The sequence below is a fragment of the Chanos chanos genome, chromosome 3 (assembly GCF_902362185.1).
Source record: "Chanos chanos chromosome 3, fChaCha1.1, whole genome shotgun sequence".
NCBI classification, from domain to species: Eukaryota; Metazoa; Chordata; class Actinopteri; order Gonorynchiformes; family Chanidae; genus Chanos; species Chanos chanos.
Genome location: NC_044497.1, coordinates 17,722,323 through 17,747,763, shown reverse-complemented (window position 1 = coordinate 17,747,763; position 25,441 = coordinate 17,722,323). Strand labels below are relative to the sequence as shown.

At 38.5% G+C, this 25,441-nt stretch overlaps 2 protein-coding genes across 2 annotated transcripts in view; both read left to right on the top strand.

The window, feature by feature from the left end:
- The first annotated feature begins 1,016 nt into the window (after window positions 1–1,016).
- impa2 (inositol monophosphatase 2) lies at window positions 1,017–6,003 on the top strand. Its single transcript, XM_030767623.1, has 8 exons — window positions 1,017–1,094; window positions 2,031–2,164; window positions 2,865–2,969; window positions 3,140–3,185; window positions 3,529–3,637; window positions 3,856–3,964; window positions 4,223–4,374; window positions 5,873–6,003. Exons 1-8 carry the CDS (start codon window positions 1,017–1,019, stop codon window positions 6,001–6,003), a joined length of 864 nt encoding a protein of 287 aa, XP_030623483.1.
- A 3,444-nt stretch (window positions 6,004–9,447) lies between these two features.
- The window catches only part of piezo2a (piezo-type mechanosensitive ion channel component 2a), a 93,797-nt gene continuing 77,803 nt past the window's right edge, over window positions 9,448–25,441 (top strand). Inside the window, exons 1-2 of the mRNA XM_030767388.1 lie at window positions 9,448–9,528; window positions 25,102–25,197. Of these exons, the coding sequence (XP_030623248.1) occupies window positions 9,465–9,528; window positions 25,102–25,197 (160 nt within the window). The 5' untranslated portion in view covers window positions 9,448–9,464. The remainder of the gene's footprint in view (window positions 9,529–25,101; window positions 25,198–25,441) is intronic.

The following is a 25,441-nucleotide window of genomic DNA, read 5'->3' as shown; positions in this document are numbered from 1 at the left end:
TAGAGTCTACATGTTCTCAATGTCTGTTTTCAATTCTGTAGTTCTCTATGCCCCAAACTGCGTCATATAGCGTGGCTCATCGATTTAATATGCGGTTCTCTTCGCAATAGCCTGACATTGTGCTAGATCCCGTGACAAAGTCGAATGACTAGAGTGTGATTCCTTGTTGCTGTTTTTGGCCGTAGTGATGAGACATAAGATGCCACTGTGCTGCATAAGCTGCCAACTGAAGGATAACTGAAACAGATTTCTTTATATCCTCAAAGGGTCCATTCGGACTACGACAGGAGATAGTAGCCAACAAAGCCTCGACCCCCTCTTACAGTGGTCTGAGGCGAGATACCACGTGAGATGGGCACGTCACAGGTGGTTATGCGGGTCTTCGACTTGGCACTATCGACTTTTTTCCATTTCCTTTAGATATCATTTTGATTTTGGCGTCCTCTTCTGGATGTGTGACAGTTTTGTTTCTTGTTCGTAACGTTGTTTACGTGCAGTTAATAACGCATGGTGTAAAATCGTCGCGTTATTGAAGTCCAGGACTTTTTGATGCATATACTCATTTGAGCTGACGATGAGAACCGGTCGTTAGTGACTGGGGTGGTGAACATATCAATGTATTTTGGTGAATTCGTCTATTTATTTGAGAATATTAGGGTTGGAGTGAGAGTATGGTGAAAATGGGGGACTACACACAGACATGGACTAGACAAAAATGTTACTGATTTCCAAGACTTTTAAATCGAAGGTCAACCAATCGTTTGCAGGCCTCGCTGACAGGTCTTGGCGTCGCGGTGGCGACAATTCTGGCAATAGCCACACACCCGCAGGACCCAGGATAAGACCTCAATCGAGAGGCCACCCGGTTGCGGACGCAGACAAAAAGTACGGAACGCGGCGTAACGTTCACGGTGAAGAGGAGCATGAATTTGCTGACGACGATATGCTGAATTGCTTTTCGCGTTTACTGTCAAGATAAAGGCGATTTACTGCGGACAACAATTTCCAATATCATTATGACCTCCATGGAGAGCGACAAGTGCTGGGCAGAATGTATGGATGTTGCCGTGGAAATAGCACGTAAAGCTGGCCAGGTATTCATGCACCCGGTATATTAGACATATAGCCACGTATTGAATTAGCATTTATTAACCCGGGCCAGATGTGTTGCATTTGTCGTGTGGTAAAACAGTGGATATCACAATGTCGCCTGCTTTGATGTCTGCTGTAGGAAACTTAAAAGCCAGCTCTGTGTTGTTACTGTAGGCTAAGGCGAGATCCGCTCTACGACACATTAATATCCGAGACACTTCAGAACACAGTGTGCTTGATCACATCTATTTGGCTGAACGACAGAGAATTATTAAACATTGTCCTAGACTACAGCCTGTGTTGTCTATGTGGATGAATCGGTATCGTTATCTGCAACTGCGAAAATATTTTGTGTATAATAGGCTTAATACAATGGTGTCATAACGTAAGTTTGTGATTTAGGGACGTATTTTGTAACACAGCAGTACAGTAGGAACTATTTTGTACTATTTTAAACACTGCACAATGATTCCGTCTTTCATCTAACCCTTTCCTCTTAACTACTGATAAAACAGCTTATCTGTGCAGGCCTGTGATAAACTTCCTTTGTTTCTCGGGTAGCCTACTTTATTAACCCTGTTAGCTTTGTAGTAGGCTATATTGTTTCCCTAAAACGAAATTGTTTTAATACGTATGAAATGATTTATATGCAGCCAAACTGTCAGGAAAGACTACTATTCGACAGTACCTTGTGGCATCTTACAGTACTTTCTGACATCCACTCCTCTCAAGCATTCTCCATTATGTAATGGAACATGGGGTTTATCGTCAAACTATGCTGGATGCAGTTTCCTTTCTATTCTTCTACATGTGCACCTCCTCTCTGGATTTCTGAAAGTACTAAATACGTAGGACTTTTTTTTTGTTCATCCTGTCTTACAATGAAGTGAGTTTCAGTTACATTCTTTGCATTTACTTTCTCCTTGTTTGCCTGTCAGATGGTTCAGGAAGCAGTGAAGCAGGAGAAGCGTGTAAGCAGTAAGAGCACGCCAACAGACCTGGTGACAGAGGCAGACCAGCAGGTGGAGGAGCTGATCATCTCCACCCTCAGGGAGAGGTACCCCACACACAGGTACTGGAGAAAACCTCCAAAGCTCTCCACATGAGATGGTGCAGTTTCAGCCAAAGACAGACAAGATATAGTTAAATTATTAAACATATGGTCTTCTTCAAATATTGGAGTTAAGAGCTAAACGTGGAAACACATGGGCTCCCTTTCATCAGAGCTCCGTCGAACTACAAATTATCCACTTATTCATTGTTCATTCATAAGATGTTGAGATTAACGTCTTATTCAAACTCACACTGTAATGGTTGGATTGTTTAATGAGCTGATAAGATCTAGAGTTTGGAGTTGTAGGTGTGAGCGCTGTTTGAAGTAGTTCTCTGATGAACATCTGCTGCTGTTACATTTTTCAGTCCTAATCTAATCTTTTATCTGCTGTCAATCATATCTCACTGACTCACTGACCTCAGTTTGACAAATGTTCATTCAGAAATACTGAATAGCTATTAAGGATCAACAACAACTGCCTGCTTCTCACCACACATATGCATTTTTTATAGCAGTCATAAACATCTTTGTATTCCAACCCACAACAAGCCAAGAGACTCCCAAAGCAGAAGTTTGGAATTTCATCATAGTTCCATTGTTCAACGTGTCACACACTGTCCAATTGCCAAGAGAATGTTTTAATTTTACTCTGTTAGGAACATTAATCACTTTTACTTGTGTCACGTTAATTAAGAACATTAATTATGTTTTGCTGTAGATTTATTGGAGAGGAGTCATCTGCTGCAGGAGAGAAATGTGTTCTGACAGATAGCCCCACGTGGATTATTGACCCGATAGATGGCACTTGTAACTTTGTTCACAGGTACAATGAAATTGTCATGTAGAAATATACAGTTGTTTTGACTACTCATTGCTTTCACGAAGAACATGTAGAGGTGTATTCTCTGGGTGGTAACTTGTGTTATATTAATACTGGAAATGCTAGAAATGTTAACTTTACACTGAAGGTGAATGATGGTGTTTGATTTACAGTTTCCCTATGGTAGCTGTAAGCATTGGTTTTGCAGTGATGAAAGAGGTAAGTTTACATCTGGGTTTTAAAGCGTAAGATTTTTTAAAATGTACATTGATAAGGAAGGTGGTTTATTATATTTTAGATTTAAGCATTACCTTTGCAGGCGCCCTAACCATAACTGTATAATCTCTATAATATTGCATGTTGGACTGTATTTTACTATATGACTAGTGCTGTTAGCCCTAACATAGTTGGTTTGTTGACATTACAGTTTCACTAGTTACTGTATGCCCGCATGTGCTTCTGATATTTCTGATCCCTGTATGAAATCTGATATTTCATACAGGGATTTCTGCATCATTTTCCTTTGGTTATTAACTTCTGTGATTTGTATTATTGTTGGAAGCTGGAGTTTGGTGTCATCTATCACTGTTTTGATGGAACACTGTATACAGCCAGGAAAGGCCATGGTGCATTTTGCAATGGGGTTCGACTTCAGGTCTCAAAGGAAAAAGGTGTGTGTTCTTAGAGTACTTCTGCTCTGTGTCACCAATTTCAAACACATCAGTGAACATTTGAGCATTTTCTTTGGAATAACTTAAAACAGAAAAAAATTATAATGATTAATAGTGAATCTCGGCATGTTTTTTACAATCTATATTATGTTCTATATTATGCCTTGTTGAAGAAAGCACGTCTTTCTCAGTTCCATAACCTACTCTATTGGCCTTAGATGTGTCCAGGGCCCTGATTCTCACAGAGATAGGTGCAAAGCGAGATCCTGCCACGCTGAACATCTTTTTAGAGAATATGAAGAAGCTGCTCAGTGCTCCTGCACATGGGTGAGACAGGAATCTGACAGGTTCTACACTACACTGGAGAGCACACACTTGGTTTTTAATGTGTCGTACAACACATATAACATCAGATTTGACTTTTTAGATTTGCCTTTTTTTTTTTTTTTTTTAAATTTGATTTTCATGACGTCACATGTGAGAATAAAGGCGGTGCTGTTCAGGTTTCTTGTTCTGTTGATATGTTTGTGCATGCTTTATTGAAATCTCTGCTTTGTGTTGTTTGTTTGTTTGTTTGTTTTGTAGAGTGAGAATCATTGGTAGTTCCACTCTTGCACTGTGTCACATAGCCAGTGGTGCAGCAGAGGCCTACTACCAGTATGGCCTGCACTGTTGGGACATCGCTGCGGCAGCCGTCATCATCCGTGAGGCGGGGGGTTGTGTAATAGACACCTCAGGTTGGTGCTGTGGTTAATCTGTCACAGCCTGTTTGAGCCAGTAAGCAGGGTTTTGCTTAAAATGCGTAAAACATCTAACAAACAGCTTCACACCCTAGACATGAAGCTATGGCATTCAGCAATTTGAGGTTGATGTAATTTTTCTGTTATTTAAGTAGATCAATAGGTGACCAGTGGTTTCACAGGCTCACCAAGCAAATGTATCTCTGCATTGTCTTGAGTCCTATAGTATCAAGAATCTTATATATGAAAAGATTTTTATTTTCAGTATTTTGTGTATTTATTTTTACCCCTTTGATTTGTTATAAAATCTTTATTGAGAACTTCTCTACCTAGAGAGCCTTTACTACAATACACATGGTAAATCATTTTAGTAATGTGGTAACATGTCATAGGTGATTATTTAAAATGGACTTTTTTGATGAAAAATACAGCAAAACGAGATTTCAAAGTGTATGATGAAAACATTACCCTAGGCTTATACTGAGTCCATGGGTCATTTGAGGTCCACTTTAATTCCTTTGATGACCAGTTTGGAAAATTTGCCCTTGGTGAGTTAGTGTTTTACACATATGCATGAGCAATAATTTTCATTGGGTCCACACTTTCATGGTAATGAAAAAGATATTCATTGCTTCTCTGAGGTAATTTTCAAAGAAAAAAACAAAACGTCAGTGGGAAGGTCTTGAATATAACTCACACAGAAAAAAGAAACATTAGTCTTTTGAAATGTGGACTTAATTTTTGTTCAATTTATATAACACTATCTTTACATGGACCGGAAAGGTCAAACCCATCATGAGGACATGTGTGTGTTTCTGTGTGTGTGTGTGTGTGTGTGTGTGTGTGTGTGTGTGTGTGTGTGTGTGTGTGTGTATTTTTGTGTGTGTGTGTGCGCGGGTGTGCGTGTGTGTGTTTTGTGAGACTGTGTGGTAATCCAGATGAGGATGTGTTTGTGTATGTCTGGGTCTGTGTGTGTTTGTATGTATCTGAGGCCAGTGTGCAGTGTGTGTGCACAAAGAGTCCCTATTGGGCATAGCTGTGATGTCATCGTCATGTGGTGAGCATTGGGGTTGCTCGGGGAGACAGATTTGAACACTCGTGTGAGAGTGAGAGTAGGTCAGCTATCAGCTCCACACACACAGAGAGCTGTATTCATTGAGAGAAGGCCTCTTCACTACTGTCTCACTGTGGATGAGACCCATTTTTTTGGTTGTGCTGACATTTCCTCTGCTGGCATTCAGAAGGCTTTTCCCAGCCATGCCCTGAATCTCACCTCACATAGACCTCTTGACCCCATGTCTCAGCCACATCGATCTGTATCTCAGCCAATCCAGTGTGTTTATTAGTTAAAAGGCATCATTATACACTGTATATTGGACAGTCTTAAAACCGATGCTGTGTTTTGATACATAAAGCTGTTTTTGAAATGTTGATGTAGCATAGTGCCTGTGTGTGTGTGTTGTACACCTGGTTGATGCTGTCCTCTGGTTTCCAGGGGGTCCGCTCGACCTCATGTCCCGACGCGTTGTGGCCGCCGGATCCAGAGAGATGGCAGACTACGTCGTCCGACAGCTGCAGCCAATCAGCTATGAGCGGGATGATCACCAACCCATTGTCCAGTCGTGAGCCGTTATGTGACCTAGATATATTTAGCTTTTTACCTCAAACACCACAATCCTGCCACAAATTATTTTGCAGTGTCCTTTTATGCAAAATTAATGTTTTTTATGGATCCTTTCTAATGATCTAAAGTCGCCCTAGTTACAAAGTTATATCTCATAGTTACAGTGAATTCCTGTGTAATTGTTCGTATACATCACACATACTGTTAAACCCAGTTCAGTTGACAGTAGCCTAATGCATAATTGCAGTTTTCAGTCAAACATCATGAACTGTGCAAAAGAATAACCGTTACTCTGATTGTGCACCAACAGATACTCAGGAATCAAACTGTAATTTTAATAACATATAGTATGAATCATTTGAGTCATAAAGTCATTTGAAAGATCATTTGAAACGATTCATTGTAACCCCATTGGAAAAGTTGATGGCTAAATATTAAGTAGGTACATATTTGGAAACAAATAATGGAATTTATTTTCCACATGTTGGTGTACAACAGGTCTTATTGTTTAAATATGGACTTTTCAGTGGTCCATTTTTTGCCATTTGTTTAACTGGATATTACCTTGTGATGATTGACTGAAATTATTATAGCTGTACCCAGTAGAGCATATTTAAATCAGGATGTGATTCTAAAGATGTGATAATCGAGAAAGTAAAGTAAAATCAGATTCTCAGAAGAATGGCTAAATGAAGGCATATACCTGTATTACATTCAGTGATAAATAATGAAAAACAAATCATCATAAATTTTATACGAAACATAATCATTTTAAAAGTCTGCTACACAATGCACTTTTAATCTTTAACTGTATTAGTTTTTTTTTTCTAATTGTAAACTGTGATGTGGACAACTTTGTTTTTTTTTCACTGACAAAACTTGTTGTAAATGACATCAGTGTAATTCACCTCCTGTCTCTGTCAGGGTTAAATTCCTCACTGGTTCACAATGTGCACTGCATTAAAGACAATATTCACGTTCATTCAAATCTGAAACTGCCTTAACGTCATTCTTTCTGATCAACTCACCTAGTTATATCAACTATAGACTACTGAAGGCAACACTATAACCATCATATCATCAGTCAAAAGACGCACTGAACTGATTCACAAAGCAATCTCGTCTGTTTCTTTCCCTGTTATATTATAATAATCAAATACTTCATTAAGTCCATAGATTTTTGGAAAAGCAAGTCTTAACAGTGAGTATTATATTACTGTAATATGGACAAAGAATAGATGATATGGACAGAGAATGAGGCCCTGTGGGGTGATTCATATGACATATACATATCAAGATTTCAGATGAGTGAGTATTCTTTGTTGTTAGTATGCTATCAGATTGGAGAAATTACTGGTCCTGTCCTGAATAGAACAAGTTATGTCATTATGTTGAATGTTCTGTTAATTCACTGTGTTGTTTTCACCGTGGTTTCAGCATTCAGTGTGACAACGTCCTCTCAGTTTGACACACGTGATAAAACACTGTGACATACAGTATATGCAGAATGATAATTCACTCTTTTGTTCTTTACAAGGGCATTCATTCCAAAGTTCTGCAGCAGGTTGCTTCACAATGATTTGCACAGGATTTGTGTGTGTTTTACAGAATGACTGACAAGCTCTAATTAACCAGACATACTATTGGCGTTATTATGAAATACATGAAGTTCTGCTTTTTATTTAAAGTGCTGGATTTTGTCTCCCTTTTCAGGTCAAGTTAAAGTGAAATGTAAACTTGAATTCTGAAGAAGTATGTGAAATGCTGGAAGACATGTTTTAGTTATAGCAATGACTTAGTGAACACAGGGCATGATCAGTATTTCTTTATCTATTGTGAGGTAGTCAGAATATTTAATTTAAAAAATTCAGTGACTTGTCATCTCATCCTAGCATTAATGTGAGCCTGCTCTTCCATGGTCACCCTAAACCAACACTGTTAAAAGTTAAAAATGTTTCAGTAAATGTCCGAATTTGATGTATGTTAGAATATGTCAAAATAAAATGTATGCAGTCATATATGTTTCTTTTCTCTCTAATAGTTGAGAGTGAAGCATTAAGATTTTCATAAATCGTTTTTGAAGTAGAGGTGAACAGGAAAGAAGGCAAACGCCGAGTATTTACACGAAAAGTAATTCTACGACAATGTCCAGCTCTTGTCTACAGGTGGTGCTGTGGCCATTTTCTTTTCAACAGTTCAAGCTTTTTTGTTGCGCAACTGTAATGCAGGTATAACGTCTGAAGAACAAGAGTGAACTCGACTAAGACAAAACATGACAACTAAAGCATATAACAGAAAAGTAATGCATGGAAATTTTAATAGTTCAGTGTCTTTACTTTCTTCCTTTCTCAGTTTATTTCTGTTGAGTTTAGTAACATCCACGCAAGAAGCATTGGTCTGTAAGAATGAATGAAACGTTGTCATTATGGCCTGACTTCCAGTAACTGCTGCCACAACTTTAGTTACTTTATTCTCTTGAGGTCATTGCTCAAGAGAATAAGACGGCTTTCGTGCGCGCTTACCCTCCAGTTACGCGCCTGGTATCACCGGTGCGGGAATGTGCGGGGGTTTGGGTTACCTGACCCTGAGAAAGGCTTGGAATGCTATCGCCACGCCTGCGGGAACTCGGAGGAGGAGCGGCCGGTACGGTTCACGTTTAACGCCCCATAGTAAGTCCACCTCCTGGGCCTCCTCATTGGGACTAAACATCAGCCCCCTGATCCCTGCTCGATTTTTGAATGGTGGAGTCATTTGTCAGTTACAGGGTGGTCCTGCACATTTTTCATTGAGGAGGAGAAAAGTGTATTCAGATGAGGAAAGGCATACAGCTGTGCCAGAGAAACGTGAGCGAAAGTCGTCGGTTATAGCAACGCAAAAGTCCGATGTTCTTAGTTACCTTTACGTCTTTTCACTCGTAATTAGTAAAAAAAAAATAGAGGATAAACTACAGCATTCACCAATTTTCGACCAGTATGATTGTTGGTGTACAGTAAAACATGTGAATGGACAACTTGTCGGTGTGTTTCCCTCACGGTCGTCTGGCGCAAGTTAACCAAAACAGCTGTTTACTTCTGACCCGAAACGATGACATCTTTTGTCAACAGGTAAAAAGAGAAAACTGATGCTTGTTTTCGTTTCTTAGCAAACTTTTGCATCATTTTCTTCTCTTTTCACCGACAGCAACCCATAGAATTAAGTTGTGCAACAGATGTTTTTTGAGTTTTGGATGTCGAAACTAACGGCGAAGTCCTTGAAGAGCGAGAAGTTTTTGTCAACCTAATGGATTGTCAAAAGGACTCCATCAACTGACTGACTTGCCCGCTTGAAACAAAGATGTCATAGAGTCACACAGGACGATGCTCCGTCCTCTCGTGTTTGGCAAAGACTGGACTTGAAGTTGATCGCAATTTCATATCGTAAATTTAAAGTTGTCTTCTTCATTTTAATTCATAAATCTGAGGAAATGGCTTCCGAAGTGGTGTGCGGATTGATCTTCAGATTACTTCTTCCAGTTTGCCTTGCTGCAGGTAAGTGTCACATATTGCAAAACTGTGTTTACAAAGTTGCATGATATATTTACAAGTGCCACATTTATTTAATGATAAAGTTCCTTTGTGTGCTACAGACTGCCGCTTATACCGTGACAAATGGCCAGTTTCCTCAAAAAAGGCTATTATCCATGGCCTCAACTCAATTGATTCATAATAATAATTATTATTATTATTATTATTATTATTATTATTATTATTATTATTGCTGCTGCACAGGAGTGCACAGGTTGTTCAGTCTATTGAATTAAGTTCGTTACGGTATAATAAAATAGTTCTGGTATAATTAAACAGTAAGTCTCACGTACGAACAGGTGACACGACTGAACTTTTTTCCATTTGCTTAACTGGAGCACAGCCTGTGTTTGGCGTGAAATCTTTGGCATTTGGAAACGACAGCTTGCTAGCCTAATTTGTCTCTCTCTCTCTAACTCTCTCTCTCTCACTCTCTCTCTCTCTCTCTCTCTGATATCTTTGAAAGAAAATGATATTTGTACGTAATGCCTACGTGCATGTGCCAAATAATTCGAAATGCTTTATGCGAGTGGAATTTGACAAAGAGTTTGTTCTTTCTCTTGCTTATTGAAGAAATACAGTGAATCATAACGAAACCGAATACAATGTGCGATCCTCCTTTAATTAAGGCTTTGGAATAAAGTCACTACCAGTTCTTCTCTTCAGAGGATTTGCGCAGCTGAAATATTTCAACTCTGATGCTTTTGTAATATAAGAAGTAAATATATAATGTAAGATTAATTAGAGTATAAATGTAATTTGGTTTTCGTGTGCTCCTAGATCCTACGTAATGATGCAACCTCACCAAGTCCCAATCTCATGTTAATTCATTTGATTAATGTAGTTACCAAGGAGTGTGTTTTCGATCTGAGTTTATTCTCTAGTAGTGTACTTCAGCTGAATGTTTTAGGGGACTGTCTCATGGCAGATAAACACTGCCCCCCTGCAGATTAATGCGTTTTTTTTCATTCTTGCTTTTCTTACAACACAAATTGTCTCTGCCCAATTCTCTCTTACGTACACAGTGTCCAGTCCACGAGTGCCTGTCACGTCGCAATTGCAAGAGTTCTTTAGTAATCGATGGAGGAGAACACGATTTCAGCAGTCTTGAGAGTTCCTCTCTCCTAATCGTAGCACGCATGGTGAAAGTAAAGTTGTTTTAAGATTACTGGGAGTGTGAAAGCCAACTAGAAACATCTTTGATATTTTAACTTCAGCAGATTCATAGATCTTCCTCCTGTTATTATTTCCCCAATTGTTTTGAAACCAACCACGGTTTGTTTTTGCTATTTCAACTCTATACCAACTTTTTTTTTTCTGGTAATTATTTATGTTCCAGTGTTAAGAATCTGATTCTTTGTATTTCTGGCACAGTAGGCACTTGCAGAATTAATAACTCATCCAAATAAAACAAACAGGGCAATTTGTACAGGTATGGGTCTGTAAGCAGTAATATGGACTGGTTGAAAATAATACATCCATTTGTTGTAAGTGTCCCTAATCATCCTATATTTAAACAATTACTTAGTAATGTGAACCTGACAGAGTAATAAATAATACAGCATGATCTCTGTGTTGATTAAAGCTCTTAGACTATGCTTTTGTTGCACTTTACACAAACAACAGTACTTGACTTTAGTAAACTTGAAATGAGAACATCTGAATTGGGATCATAATTACTGTTAAGACCAAGACTTGGAATTAGGCTCCATATGTTTATTTTTACACAGTAGTTGAAAATGTAATTCTTTTGTAATTCTGTATTTTATGCAAATACTATATTTAGGGACAGTTAAAAATGAGATTGAAAAGTTCCTCTTTATATCACAGATGATGAAGACAAGAGGCTTATTTTACAGATGAAAAAAGAGATTCAAAACAGTGAAGCATAGATGAATATGATTTGATGAAAGGGTTGCGACAGGAAGAAGTTCGGTATCCTACAGTCTTGAGAATGCCCTTGTTCAGGTCCAGTTAATTCTCATCAGATTTAACCAGAGTAAATATCAGCTCACCCTAAACCTTCAATTACTCTACAAGAAAGAGCAATAAAATAATCATCAAAATCTTACAGAAATGTCCAACTGTAGTTCCAGAGTACACAATGTGGTGTTATTTTTGGAGCCTATATGTTAACGGAGAATCATTTTTTGGGGAAGTAATACTTTTTCGTAGAGGATATTGAAAAGTCATGATTGTCTTTAACCTGACAGTAATGTAATATGCCATTGTTTGGGGCCTATAATATTAAGTTGGTCATTCATACATGCAGAAGCAGCAGACAGTGGCCTCTGTGTGAGAGCCTATTGGACAGAGCCGTGAAATGAAAGCTGTGCCAACAAACAGTTGGCTGACAGCTGAGAGATTTCACCACGTAGGCTGCGGATATTTGGGGCAATGTTTTCACACCAGTAAACTGCACACTTTTCGGTACAGAGCCGCTGTAATCAACAGGTAACACAGCGCATTGTTTTGTGAAGTGGTCATTCTTAATAAAGCTTGCGATGAACAGACGTGTTACGTTTTTTGTTTTTTTTTTTCTTTCCTATAAACATCACATTTATGATAGTCACTTTCCAGGTGATGGTCTTTGAAGCAAAATCGGTTGCCGTTTCCTGATTATACTGTAGTTATCAGATTCAACCAGATTAGACCAAGACGACGATGTCTTGTCTTTCCACACTTGTGTATTCTAGTTATCACAGTGTTTTATATGGCCGGGAAAAGCTGTGTTTTGAAAGGAGACTAGACTGACAACAGGAATATTTGACTCTGAGCCTGTCTCACCAGCCAAACTTTCCCTTTCTTTCATCTGTCCCTCACTGGCTCCCCTCAGCAGCATATGATTCACTGTCTGATTCACCATAGAGCAGCCTTTGTATTTGCCTTTTCAGTCCTTTTTTCTCATAAAAAAAAGTCCCTTTGAGAGAAATGCTCTGCTCGTCCCTCTCCAGATAGAGTTAATTGTCTGTCCACATCTGCTAAGGATGACTCACTCTCTATCTGATGGGTTTGTTTTTGCAGATGCATTGGGCTTGAACTTTTCAAGTCTGCTACTGTTAAGTTGTTCGCCTACAATTGAAATCTCGAGTTTCCCACAGTCTTGACGTTCTGGATAGCTTCACTTGTCAAAAAAAAAACAATGGACCTGTGTATGTGAGAAACCACTGTTACTAGCGGCTGATGTTTAGATGACCTAAATCAAAGAATTCATCAGGGTTCATCATCAAAGCTTTGATATTCATTTGATATTTGACCTTTTGTTGAGTTCTGTGATTGGCTTTTGTTTTTAATGACTCTACCTGCTAGGCTGTATTTGGCCTCACAAAATGTATCTCAAAAGTACGCAGATTGGAGCCTTCACTTTACGAATGTGTAGTTTGATTACCAGCGTGAGATCAAAGAACATGTTTGAAAGTGTTGTCTGACTCCCAGTGATATTTAAAGGCTTGCTTAACAGACACCGTGTATGTATTTGCACTTTAGATGGATTTCCCCACTTGCTTGTGAGAGATATTTTCCAGAGTCGGGCCCTTATTAGTCTCACGTACATGCTTTGTGGATTCCACTTTGAAAAACAAAACAGAGAATTTCCAAAACATTAAAAATATAAGCTAAACCGGGTAACACTATACATAAACTAAACTGTAGAATTTTCATCAATGATCTGACTGTTTTCTTAAACATAGGCCTACTTCTTTTTTCTCTTTTTCGATGTCCTTCCTTCTTGGATGCGTTGGTGGCTTAGTGACCGAGTTTTGTTTTGTTTTTGCTCGAGTGTTTTATTGCTGTTTTCACTTCAGAGAAACATTTTGTTTGCTCAGTCACAGGATGTATATGGAGTCGATAAACTTAATATAGAGCTGTGCTGTAAATTGAGCAACACTTTCGACAGGACGCACCAACCTGTGTTTGCTCAGGGGTCGCCTTGAAGTGGGAAAGGCAAAAATCACTTAGCAGAGTTGGCCCTCCCAGAGAACTCTGCCGTGTGCTCCCGTTGCGAGAGCCAACCGGTGCTGGATGCTACCCTCAGATCCAACAAATATTTGCGGTCGCCTTGGTTTGTGTGAAGTTTAAATCCGATTAAATCATAGGACGAGCATTGAAACAAAGTCGGGACAAGAGTCCTGTTATTTTTCTTGCTCTTTTTCTCTCTGGTGGGTAAAGCCAGTTATGTTTAGGGTTTAAATCAGGATGACGAGGGTTGTTGGAGATGGAGATATATATATATATATATATATATTTTTTTTTATATTGTTTTAATATTGTGGCTTACAGGTACCTTCTTTTCACAGCAATAGACTGAGCAATATCAAACTTCATCAGTGCCTCATTTTACAACTGTGCCATGTTAGGCTTTGACACAGTTAAACCTCTTATAAAATTCTAATTTTAACATGGACTTACAGTAAATCATAGGGTACACTGTACGACAGATGGGTCATGGGAAGGTAGCAAAGGTCTTCAGTCAATATTTTCATAGCTTGTAGCTTTTTCTTAGGTCAGAGGTCATTTGCTTCAGTAACTCACGAAACAAACAAGTACCCTTTTTTTTTTTTATTCAGATGGGAAAGGAGGGAGGGATGCCACATTTGTTTGGTAAATTACTGCCATCCCTTTAATGACAAGACACGAAAGCAATCAAGAGTCAGCATGTTAAAGCAATCAAAGAAGTACAAAGCCGTCTGCTTCTTCCATCGCAAGCAGTGTTTGACAGCCACGCCACTCTTATGTGTCAGTCATCACAGCAAAAGCCCTGACTTGATGATGATGATGATCGTAATGATGGCACAAACAGAGCTGGTTTTCAGGTCATGGTCCATTTAGCTGTAGCTTAGTTATAGACTCCTTAGGACCTGCTAGAGCTCTGTTTCCCTTCTCTCTCAGTCTTTTGTGTTTTTCTCTGATGGTGTGCCACCAGACACAAGCCCTCAGGGCATAAAGTAATAAAAAAGGACAAAGGGGAAAGAGAAAACCCCAGAAAAGCTGCTTCGGTTTGTCATCGCTAGAGTGAGTCATAAGGTAATGTATTGGACCGGCCTAAACACGAGAAGCTAGTTACTGTTTCAAATGTTCTTGTCGAATAGAACGTCGCTTATATCTCTTGAGGCTTTCATCTGTCATTAGAGTTTTTCATTGGCCAGCTACATGCACATATGCACAAAAACTGAAAAAAAGTGAATGGAAGCACATAGATGAGAGTGTGCCTAAGTAGATGTCTTTATAGTCTTGAAATGGAGTTCTGTACACCTCATACAGAGACTTTTACTGTATCCTTGAGACTGTAAATTAAGATCACATTAAAATGACTGACAACTAAATCTTTCAAAATGAATATAATGCCCTTCGTCAGCTTTGCCAGATGTATTACATCCTAATTAATGTTTCTACATACTAATTCACTTTAATAGTATTGAACCTTTTTTTAAGTAAGTAAATGGATTTTGATCACCCATGAGTTCCTTATGGGTGTTTCTTTTTCTTCTTCCACGTTACAGTAGCACCATTCATGCAATTTTATCTTACCTGCTTCCTGTCTGTAATCTGACAGTTTGGCAACAGAAGTACACTCAGACACCTGAAAGGACCTTTTGTGTGTAGTCCCCCAACCACACTAAATCCTACGGTTTTTTTTTTTTCTCTCTCACCCAAGCAATTAAAGAGAGGCTACCAGAAACAAGCCAGCTGTATATCACACCTCAGAGTGCCTGTGTTCAGGGAGAAAAAAAAAAAAAAAATAGACTCCCATTGTGACTACACTCAAGTTCATGGGTACCTAGTTTTTCTTTGTGCCGATGATTTTGCTGGATGTGTGAACCTGAACAAAATCTGATCAGGAAATGTTAATGCTTGAATGTTTACAAGTCAGGACATTCATTTCTGTATTTTATGATGTTGTAGTTTTCACCCACTTTGGCTTTTTAAAAGACAGTCCGTTACCACATAAAAAATTAATTTTGTAAGATGAAAAAAATTGATCAATCTAGAAAAATAATTTTTTTTTTCTTTACCTGGATCAAGAGTTTAAATCATCTTTTTTTTTTTTTAATCTCTGGTTGGCAGTAGCTGGCTTGGGCAGGGCTGACGGAGGCAGCTGCATACCTGGTTTGTTTGCTGGATGTGTTGAGAGATGAACTGATGCTGAAGGTTAACAGTACACAACTGGTGCAGAGTCGGTCTTACTGAATGATGTGTAAAACCTCTGGGTAGAGAGCGTCCACTCACAGACAAAACAAACATTTCTACGGCAACTGTCATCGTGTGTTTTTGTGTATATTGACACAATATACCCAGTATCCAACCAAAGGATGATGGGAAATGAAAATCATTACATTATGCAGCCAAATATAAAAAAATATCCAGAGATACTTTGTTTTACACTGTTCTCTGTTCTGATTTCCCAAAATTGAGGAGCTGATTTAATTTACGTAATTTTTTCTGGCTCATTCAGAACCATTGAGGATTGATGGCGCCCCTCAGTCAGTATAAATGGATTGTGTTTGTGCACTCATTCCTGTAACTGAATACTCATGTTACTTTCATTCACTTGCATCTTATTCACTTTGTATTACTCCTCCACTTTGAAGAGCTAGTTTGTTACTATTGAATTGTAAGCAACTGCCATGTTAAGATATTATCTCAGGCATGAGTGAACATAATTCAAATCATTTGGTTTACATTTCCAACAGTTCGATTTAGTTATCATTAAACAACAACAAAAAAATGCTCCAATCATTTTCCCCTGTTATCATCAGATCTCCTCTATAAATTATGGTTTCTCATAACTAGAATGAGTCAGACTTTTTTAATAGGCCATTTAAACAGTTCATGACTCATACCAGTTTGAAGTGAAATTAATGTTTACGCTGGATAATTTTTGCACTCTCGGTCCGGTAAACTGAAGATCTGCCAGTCTTGCAAGGCAGCTGTTGACAGTAACAGTTTGAGGGACAGAGAGTCTTTATTCACATCATTTCATGCTGCTCATAATTCATGCTGATTATTGGGGTCAGATTCAAACAATTCACCATAGTCCCTTTGATTCAGTTAGAAGCACCACTCCATTGGAAAGCACTGTAGCTCCACCCACTCACCAAGCAAATCAAAACAAAGCTTGCCGATACCCTGGCCAATCAGGGTTGTTTGTAAATGGTGCCATGATTGATCTCTGTTAATGGACCCACTGGACTTTTTTTTTTCTTTATGGTATGACAAAGTGGTTTGGCAACAACAGGAAAGTTAAAAAAAAAAAATAGTTTGATTCTGTATTTTCCTTATTGTTTGTGCTGGACACTATGAGAAATTATGTACACATATGTATATACCCTGACATAGTACAGTGAAAATACTGAGTTAAAAACTGGTTTGGGTGCATATGTTATCCTCATTCTTACATTGTACAATGTATTATATATACTGTAATCCTAACTCTATGAAAAACATGTACAAATGAAATAAAGTTTATAGGTAATGAGACGGAGCGATTTCTTTTTTTGTCTTAATTTTAAAAAGTGGTTCTATATTTATTTTCCACTGGTATACTTGAGGAGAAATCTAATGCTTTCATTGTATAGTGTATGTGTTTAGTATGTGGCACCTTGGCATGAGACCACCAAATATCTGTTGTGAAGTGATCATTTGTTCAGTCAGAAGCTGAAACATTTGTTGTCATAAGATCACATATTTAAGTACTCTTAATATGGAAATGAATATTATACACACAATTTGTAAGCAATGATATGCATTAAGTTTGTGTTACTCTGCCGTAGTGACCGTTTCCATCGTTTTTTGGGTATCAAGGTACATGTGGTTAGTTTGGCTTTCGAATGTCAAGCATCTTGTACTTTTGCTGTCCAAGTGTAAACACTGCGTGTGTGTGTGTGTTCGTGTGTGTGTGTGAGAGAGAGAGAGAGAGAAAGAGAGAGACAGACTACCGAGAGACTAGGTTTTTACACATATGCTATTCCTGCCTGAGGTTTCAGACCTCTCAACTTCCCATAAATTCCACAGCATAAATGAACGGACATTTTTATGCCTAACATTAATATTTAACTCATATAAAATTCAGTATTTTTTGGTATTTTTAATATGTTTTGGGTGTATATTTGTCAGCTTTGGTATTAGTTCAATGTCAACATCAATACTATTTGGTTTGGATGGAAGAGTCTTCGAAGAATTTTTAAAGTTTCTTCGCCAACAGCTAACCAAATAGAAAATTATTACATCTCTATAGTCCAAAAAATACAATACTAGTCTACTCGCATATTAACAGCTACACATCTCCCACCTCTGTCATATAAGTCTAATATAGTTGTCAGATAAAGGAAAGGCCAGGCTGTTGTAATAAACTGATGACTCTACCAGGAGATGTAGGCAGGTAACATTTCAGTTCAAGTGACTGAATCTTGGGAAGTATTGTAAAGGTTACAGAGTATGATAGATTTACTTTTCATCTAATATCAAACACATTTTTTAAAATGTCATCATTTTAAATAAAAAAAAAAAGTATCTTTTGAGATTGTTCCCCTAAATTTCCAGGAGTGTTATATCTGTGTCAGTATTACATTAGTGGGCAGAGGTTTATTTAAGTATTATATTTCTTGCATGTAAGATTTAAAAAAAAAAAGAAAAAGAAAAAGGGAAAGACATAACGCTATTCTCAGTGTATTTCAGATTCAACACACTTAAAATACGAGACCTCAGAAGAGACCAAGGAAGGCCTATGTCCAAACATAGGCCTCAAACATCTGCTGTGGTGGACTGAACAAAAGATTTACTCACAAAGAGTATGGAAGGCATACATTTTGCCCCGCTGCGTCTGCCAACCGCCTGAGAACAAATGGCTAGTGGTCTGTCTGTTGTTTCTGCAGGATTGGAGATTATTTTCATTTTGGTGGTAACCCACCTTCCAATGAGTCATAGAAGGGAAAGGGCAGCATGGCCCACAGGGCTGCCAGGGTGGAAAGCAAGTCAGTCAGTCAGACATTGTGGGGACCTGGTGCTCTAGAACAGCGAGCCACAGACAGACTGAGTGAGTGTGTACACCACACTGACTCACGTTTTTGGAGTTAAAAGGGCACCATTGAGGACCGAAATGTTAAACAGACTCAGGGTATCCAAGAAATTAAGCAAATTGGATAAAAATGTGTTTATCTGAACTGAAATGTCTGGATAACTTTGACCTTTAAACGTAGCATTTTGGGCTGGTTTTCTGTGATCATTCTTGATCATCAAACTGGGGTGATTGGTGTGGGGGGTAGGGGGGGATTGATTAAAGTCAGACTCATACTGCCAATTCAGTGTTTTGACAGACAGAATGCAGTGTTTATATGTGGCCAAAACATGTCATTATACATAATACTAACTATACACTCTACACACAAGTCATGCAATGCACAACTCACTGGCCCTGAATCACAGTGAAGCAACAGGATGGCTTTTGTCTGTAGCAACATTCTTTTCTTAGTCACTTAGAAACTTATGAGCGAAGCTTCAATGCAGACAAGCCTTTCAATTCAAGATTACTGTTTTGACCCAAAAATGAAATGAATGCTCTTAAGTGAAACTACACATTGACAGTGCTGCTATAGAAGTACACGTGTATTTATAGTGTTGGAGACCAGTTCATCTGTCAGCTCTGAGTGGTAATAGATACTGTCCTCAGACTCCAGCCTTTTTTTTCTTTCTTTGTCCTCAGATGAATGAAGGAGGACCAAGGATTACTCTTGTTTGCTTTTCTTGCAGGTGCAAGTTAGCTGTCCTCATATCAATTAAAGGTAGTTGGTGGACTAACACGGCAAATGAACCTGTTGAGAAAACAATGTTACTTGATTAGAGGTATGTGTCTGAAAGACTTAAGGGTCAAAATGTGCATTCCAACTTGAGGTCTAGTCAAAACAGCGTCTCAGAGGTTACGCTGCTTAAACTCATCAAACTCAGCTCGTATAAACGACCAAGCCCTCGCAGAACTTAAAAGGAAAGATTTGGAGTGAATTTTCAATTACAGATTTACAGTGCTCAGTATATTTGATGAATTATGCTGGCAAGTTCGATCTCGCTGCTTGCCAGAAAAGAGTCCCCCTCCGTTTAGTGAAGTAGGCAGATAATGCTGATATGCAGTGTTTGTAATTTTATTGTAGGCTTGTAATTTAGTTGGAAGTGATTGTGCCTAGATTGAACATGGGAATAGTTGGTTGCATAAAATCATGATAATTAGTATTTTTGGTCCTCTAGAATCTTGCATCTAGGGTTTGCAGCTGCTTGTAACCTGTATATTTCTGATATAACACATGCCAAAGGCGTTTTGTGCCATGATTCTTTTTTTTCCCCTTCCTTAAGAGAAATGCATAAGTTAATGTGAACAGAAATGATCATAATATTTTACAAGCATACTTAAGCAGTCAGCACTAAACAACATGGTAATTGCCTACATAATATCTATGTTCAGATAGCCTTGTCCACTTTGGCAGGTTATTGTGGAGTTTAATGCTGAAACTAAACAAGCAAGGAAAAAATGTAGTTCCCATGTTTATAAAGCTCTATATTGTCTATGCGCAGCCGGAGGAAAAAAAAAAAAAACAAAACTTGGTTTGCCTCTCCAGAATAAATCTTCCCTCACCGAAGAAAGCCCTGCAGATATACAACTTAGTAATATGCAGCCAGTCTTTTGATTTTGCAACATGAGTGTTGAATTATTGCATGAGTCTTTTTCATTCTAAAATAAGCATCAGTGTTCACTCTGCTGTCTGTAGTAAGTAACTCACAGATCATATCTTACATCACCTTGAAGATAACAAGTGTCGTTATTCATCACTGCATGGATCGATCGTATATTTGTGCCTGCCAGTCAGTTTCACAGTAGTTTATGATATACTTTTGCAGTTGTATGATTTATCCTTTTGCAAGAACCTCAATGATTTTTACCTATTATTTATTTAATATTTTTAGAGTCACCCAAACTGCCTTAAAAAAACTGCCTTAAAGATGCTAATTATTTCTTAACTGAGGAATTTGATTTGTTTCATACTTAACATATCAGGTTGCTTCCTTCTAAAACTTGAATTATTGATGTTGATAACAATACTGGCAACAGGTCAGAGTTGTGTGATTATTTCTGCTTGTCATATCTTACGCATTAACAGCTAAACCATAGGGGTGGTGGAGGAGTGTTTTCTTTGCTGGTTACTCAGCTAAGCCAGAGTCCTAACTGGACTCCAAGATAAGATTGCTGTTTATCACTTTTCTAATGCTTATGACTGTAATAGCAAGATAAATGTCTACCAGTCTTCCAAGGAATTTAGCCTGTCGCTCTAAGAACGCAAAATCAAAGGAAGACTCTAGCTATACTAATGTAATAAATAAAAGTCACATCAACTTAGTGACTACCAAAGACCATAAATGCTCTACTGACAGTTTTTAATCACTTTCTATAAAAGCTGTCCAATCAAAAGTTTGTATTACAATTCTGTCTATATATTGTCATATGAGAAAAGACAGACAGTTGAGCATAAAGAAAGTGGTAACTCTAGTCAACAACCAAAAAAAAAGTGCCAATCCTACAGAATAGCTTAAAACAGTGATCATTATAATGCTTGCTTTAACTTCCATAACACATTCAAGGCTAATAAAAGCGGGTGTTTGCGAAATGGTAAAGAAAATAAACCTGGTCTCATTTCGGGGAGGCAGCATATTTCTAGTGGCAACAGGCCAATATCTCATTCCCCAAACAGCCGGCGTGTTGTGAAGACATGGTTGATTGAAAGGACTGCTCAAGGCTAGCTCCTATGATTCTGCCAATGCTAGGTCACCATCTGGGAAGCGTAAATGCACGCCTAATCCCTCTAATACAGAAATGGTCTTTCCTTCCAAGGCCCAACAGAACGATGCCATTCTGCAACCCTTGTGAAAAAACAACAAGAAAGATCTTTTTTCTTTTTTAAACTTTTGAAAATTTTCAAAACCTTAAACAGTCAAACAGTTGTTTCCCCTGAAATTCTCCTTAGAGATTGTCTTTTATGGTAGGACATGTAATCATAAATTATAATGATCTATGAGTATACTAAACTCACATTTATTTAATATTAGTCAGAATGTTTGACAACTTGACTTTTGAAAGGAGTAAGCTCTCCAAGTAGAATGAAACATATGTGCACATCAATGCTTTCTTCAAGCAATATTAATGAGTTGAGTTTTAAGCAACTATACATGTGTAAATCTTTCATATTTCTGTGCTGAAGATAGAATAACAATGCCAAAATCAGATCCTTTAGGTGGTTAAAATGGTTTATAATTATCTGGAGGCCCAAGGAAATTCTTATCCCTTCTCAAAAGTGCGCTTTTCAATGGTGGAGAAAACGGTTTCTTTGTGGTTTGGTCCAGGCCACAGAGGGACAGCTGGGAGGCTGGTTGCTTCATTTTAGGTTGCGTTTAAATCCTGATCTTTAAAAAAAAAAAAGCCAGGATGTGGCTTCAAAAGAAACAAACCCATCAAAAATATGCCTTCGACTTCCTTTCCTCACATAGATAGCATTGCACAGTTTGACCACGCGAACAAATCCTGTTTATTTTCATGTGATTGATGAAAAGAAGCCATACTTGAAGAAATGCCATTGCTTGCAACATGTCAGTTTTCAAAGCAACAGAAAGAAAGAGGGAAAGAATTAGTCAGGGCCCATAAGGGACAGGAACAGAAGGCCAACACAGTAACTCATTTCTGTGAATGCCCCTGTGGTCTGAGAAAAAGGAAATGCTAGACGTTGGCTCATAATGGGCCTCACTGACACTGATCAAAATGATAAGCTACATTTAGCTGAGTGTAATTTGGGGTTTTTGTGGATCTGACCCAGTACCAGAGCAAGCCTCCCAGGTCAAATGTAAACCTGGGCCTGTAAGCAGTGCACACTGCAGAAAGGACAGAGCTAAGGTAGAAAGAATGGAGTCAAATTCAAACAGCTGTGGAGGAGAGGATGAGGGGCATTGTTTGGATCTGACAAGTGGGATCATCTCACTGATGTAAACATTTCCTCTGACATCCTTTTCCTTACCTTTCCTTTCCTTTTCAAGGTCTTGTTTCCTCCTTCCACAGAAAGTCAGAATGATGGTGGAGGTGTCAGATCTAATTTTTGTAGCTCATACACGGGACGGAAAAGGATACAGATGTGGTATGGGTTTATTGAATCAGTTTCCTTCAATGGAGATCATTCAACACAATACGTTATAGTACGGTCCTTGACTGTCACCTTTCTGAATGCCACCAATCAAACATGACCTCTGAAATGATAAAAATTCCTTTTAAGGCTTTGGTCATACTCCAGGCAATTGCAAAAGATCTAGTTTGTTGGACTGACTGTTCAAATTTTGTAAGGAACCATATCTGATAGCAGTACAAACAGTACAGGCCAATGTCCTGAAATGGCTGCACATACAAATAAACAACAGAGCATCTAGAGAGATGAAAGACATATTGTTTGTTTAGAGAGTCTGTCAACTATACAAGTCCACAATGGAGGACACTTACATGGTGGTCTGGTTTGCTATTTAAAAGATAATTTACAGTGGAGGCCAGCTCCGGATTCACTCTAATGATGAAAAAATAAGGGAAACAACTGAAATCGTAACTCTGGTGATCTGCGTAGCTATCAATACTTTTGTTTTCAGATTTTGTTTTTCCCAAACAGCCCCCAGAATGCAGGGTCATGGCAAGATGAAACTCTCACATGTAGAGTGATGATTTTCATTTACTCGTGCAGGGGTTCTCACTCAGTTAGAGTTTGATTTCAGTTATAGTTTGGAGTGGGATTCTGTAACACGTACAGATCTGGCCCAAATCAGGCCTGAAAGGTTTTTATTTATTTTTATTTTTGTTATTTGTTTTTTTGTATTTGTGTGTGTGTGGTTTTTTCAGTCACATTGCTCTTCGCACATATCACATATTGGGGACAAAAATCCAGCTTGGTTCCCTTTTAGCAGTAGTGTAAACATAGCTCAGGAGAACATCTTCATGTCTCTCACAGCCGGTTGTGCTTTATATTCAAAGGTAGCATCAGTGTACTCAGTAGCAGATCAGTGACTCCAGAAACCTGCGGCAAACCGGTCATTTTGAGTGAAATGAGAAGCCATGGTAGATGCCTCTGAAGCAACTGTTTGAATGTATTCAGTGCCTCTGAGCACAGAATTATGGACAAATATCCTTTTGATGTCATTCAGTCGTAATCTGCTTGACTGCTTCTGCATGTGTCTTTTTTGCGTATTGGACCACACAAGATTTTCTGAGTTCAATGTACCTCCAAATTACAATACAATAAGTTCATCTTGACTTTTGATGTTCACACTTTTTTTTAAACCAGTATTTTGCAGTGTGATACTGGCTACATGAGTCAACACACACAGGCCTGTGTGATACAGTGGGGAATGAGTGGAATGTCTAGAGATGATCTCATGGCTGACAGCTAAAACCGGATGAGAATTATTTGTATGAAAAGACTCAAATGACAATCAGTCAGCTGTCAACACTGAAAATACTGAGATAAACCTTTCTAAGTACCATTCATGTATGTCTCCCTTTAAAAGTGAAGGTGCTTTAGTTCCTTTAATTATGCTCAGGTATTCGTCTGACCGCATACATATGTGTTTGTGTGTATGTGTGTGTGTGCGTCTGTGTGGGGACCTGGCATGATGGCTTGAGTTTCTTCGCTATATGTATCACATTTTAGACACATTTGCCACTGGCCTCCATAACAAATAATAAGCTGTTCATTTACAAAACACCAGTATGATGCAAAAGTTTACATTTCACAGCCAAACACTAGCTTTTCTGTAGGAGTGTGTGTTTGAAATTTTGTGATAGCATGTCATTCATACATTTCTTTTGACTGTTCTCACTTGACTCTAGTGAATAACTGCTCTATTTAATACCAGATATGACTACGTATGACATATTTTATAAACACGGTTATACTCACAGAAGAGTAGAGTGTCTGTGTGTGTGTCTGTGTGTGTGTGTGCGTGTGTGTGCGTGTGTGTGTGTGTGTGTGTGTGTGTGTGTGTGTGTTTCATGGGTTGACAGAGTGACTGGCAGAGTTCCTGACCGACACAGCATCGCTCATAGCTATCTAAACATTGTCTCGGTGCTTTTTGCTCTAGCAGCCCTAGATGGGAGTTTTATGCAGTTTTTTGGCACATATCCTAAAGACCTTGATGTCTGCTCCAGCTACTGAGCCTGTTGTCAAACACCATTGAAATGCTAAATGCTACAGGTGTCTTATCACATTGTGTTTGAATGTAAGGCTTTTCGTATGCTCACACAACCTCCTCCCAAACGCCCTAGAGTGAAACTGGCACACTTGAGTTTGGGTTTCCAGCCCCGTAATAAGAATTGAGCTGCGTGTTACTTCATACCCCCTTTTAATTGAAGCCTGTGACTAAATGAAGGATATGATGTATTTTAATGCTATAGTGGTTGAGGGTTGTTTGTCTATTGAATGGTGTATTCTGACCAGTCCTGTCATTATGCTTTTTTTGTTTTTTTGTTTTTTTCAGCATGCCTGTTCCGGTACAACCTTCTCTCCTTTGTCTACCTCGTCTACCTCCTTCTCATCCCGCTGTTTGCAGAGCCAACAAAGACAACAATGCAAGGTAAGAAGTTAACAACCTTCAAAGGCAGCGGAACAGCTTTAAAACCTGCTGGGGAATTGGGGGGAAAAGCACTAAGACTGCTGCTCTAATGTCTAATTGTGTTTAAATAAGAACATGGAATATCATTATCATCATTGATAATCAGGTTATCACATGCTGCGGTCCTGTGTAAACATCCACTTTTATATGTTTGAAAGTGAATGAAAAACAGTGATACTCTATCAGTGAATTATGCACATTTATG

Excerpts from the sequence above, each read along its gene's own strand:
- impa2 (XM_030767623.1), top strand. The coding sequence starts at position 1,017 with ATGACCTCCATGGAGAGCGACAAGTGCTGGGCAGAATGTATGGATGTT. Across the intron at positions 1,095-2,030 it reads TAGCACGTAAAGCTGGCCAG|ATGGTTCAGGAAGCAGTGAA; the intron begins GTATTCATGCAC and ends TTTGCCTGTCAG. Across the intron at positions 2,970-3,139 it reads ACTTGTAACTTTGTTCACAG|TTTCCCTATGGTAGCTGTAA; the intron begins GTACAATGAAAT and ends TTTGATTTACAG.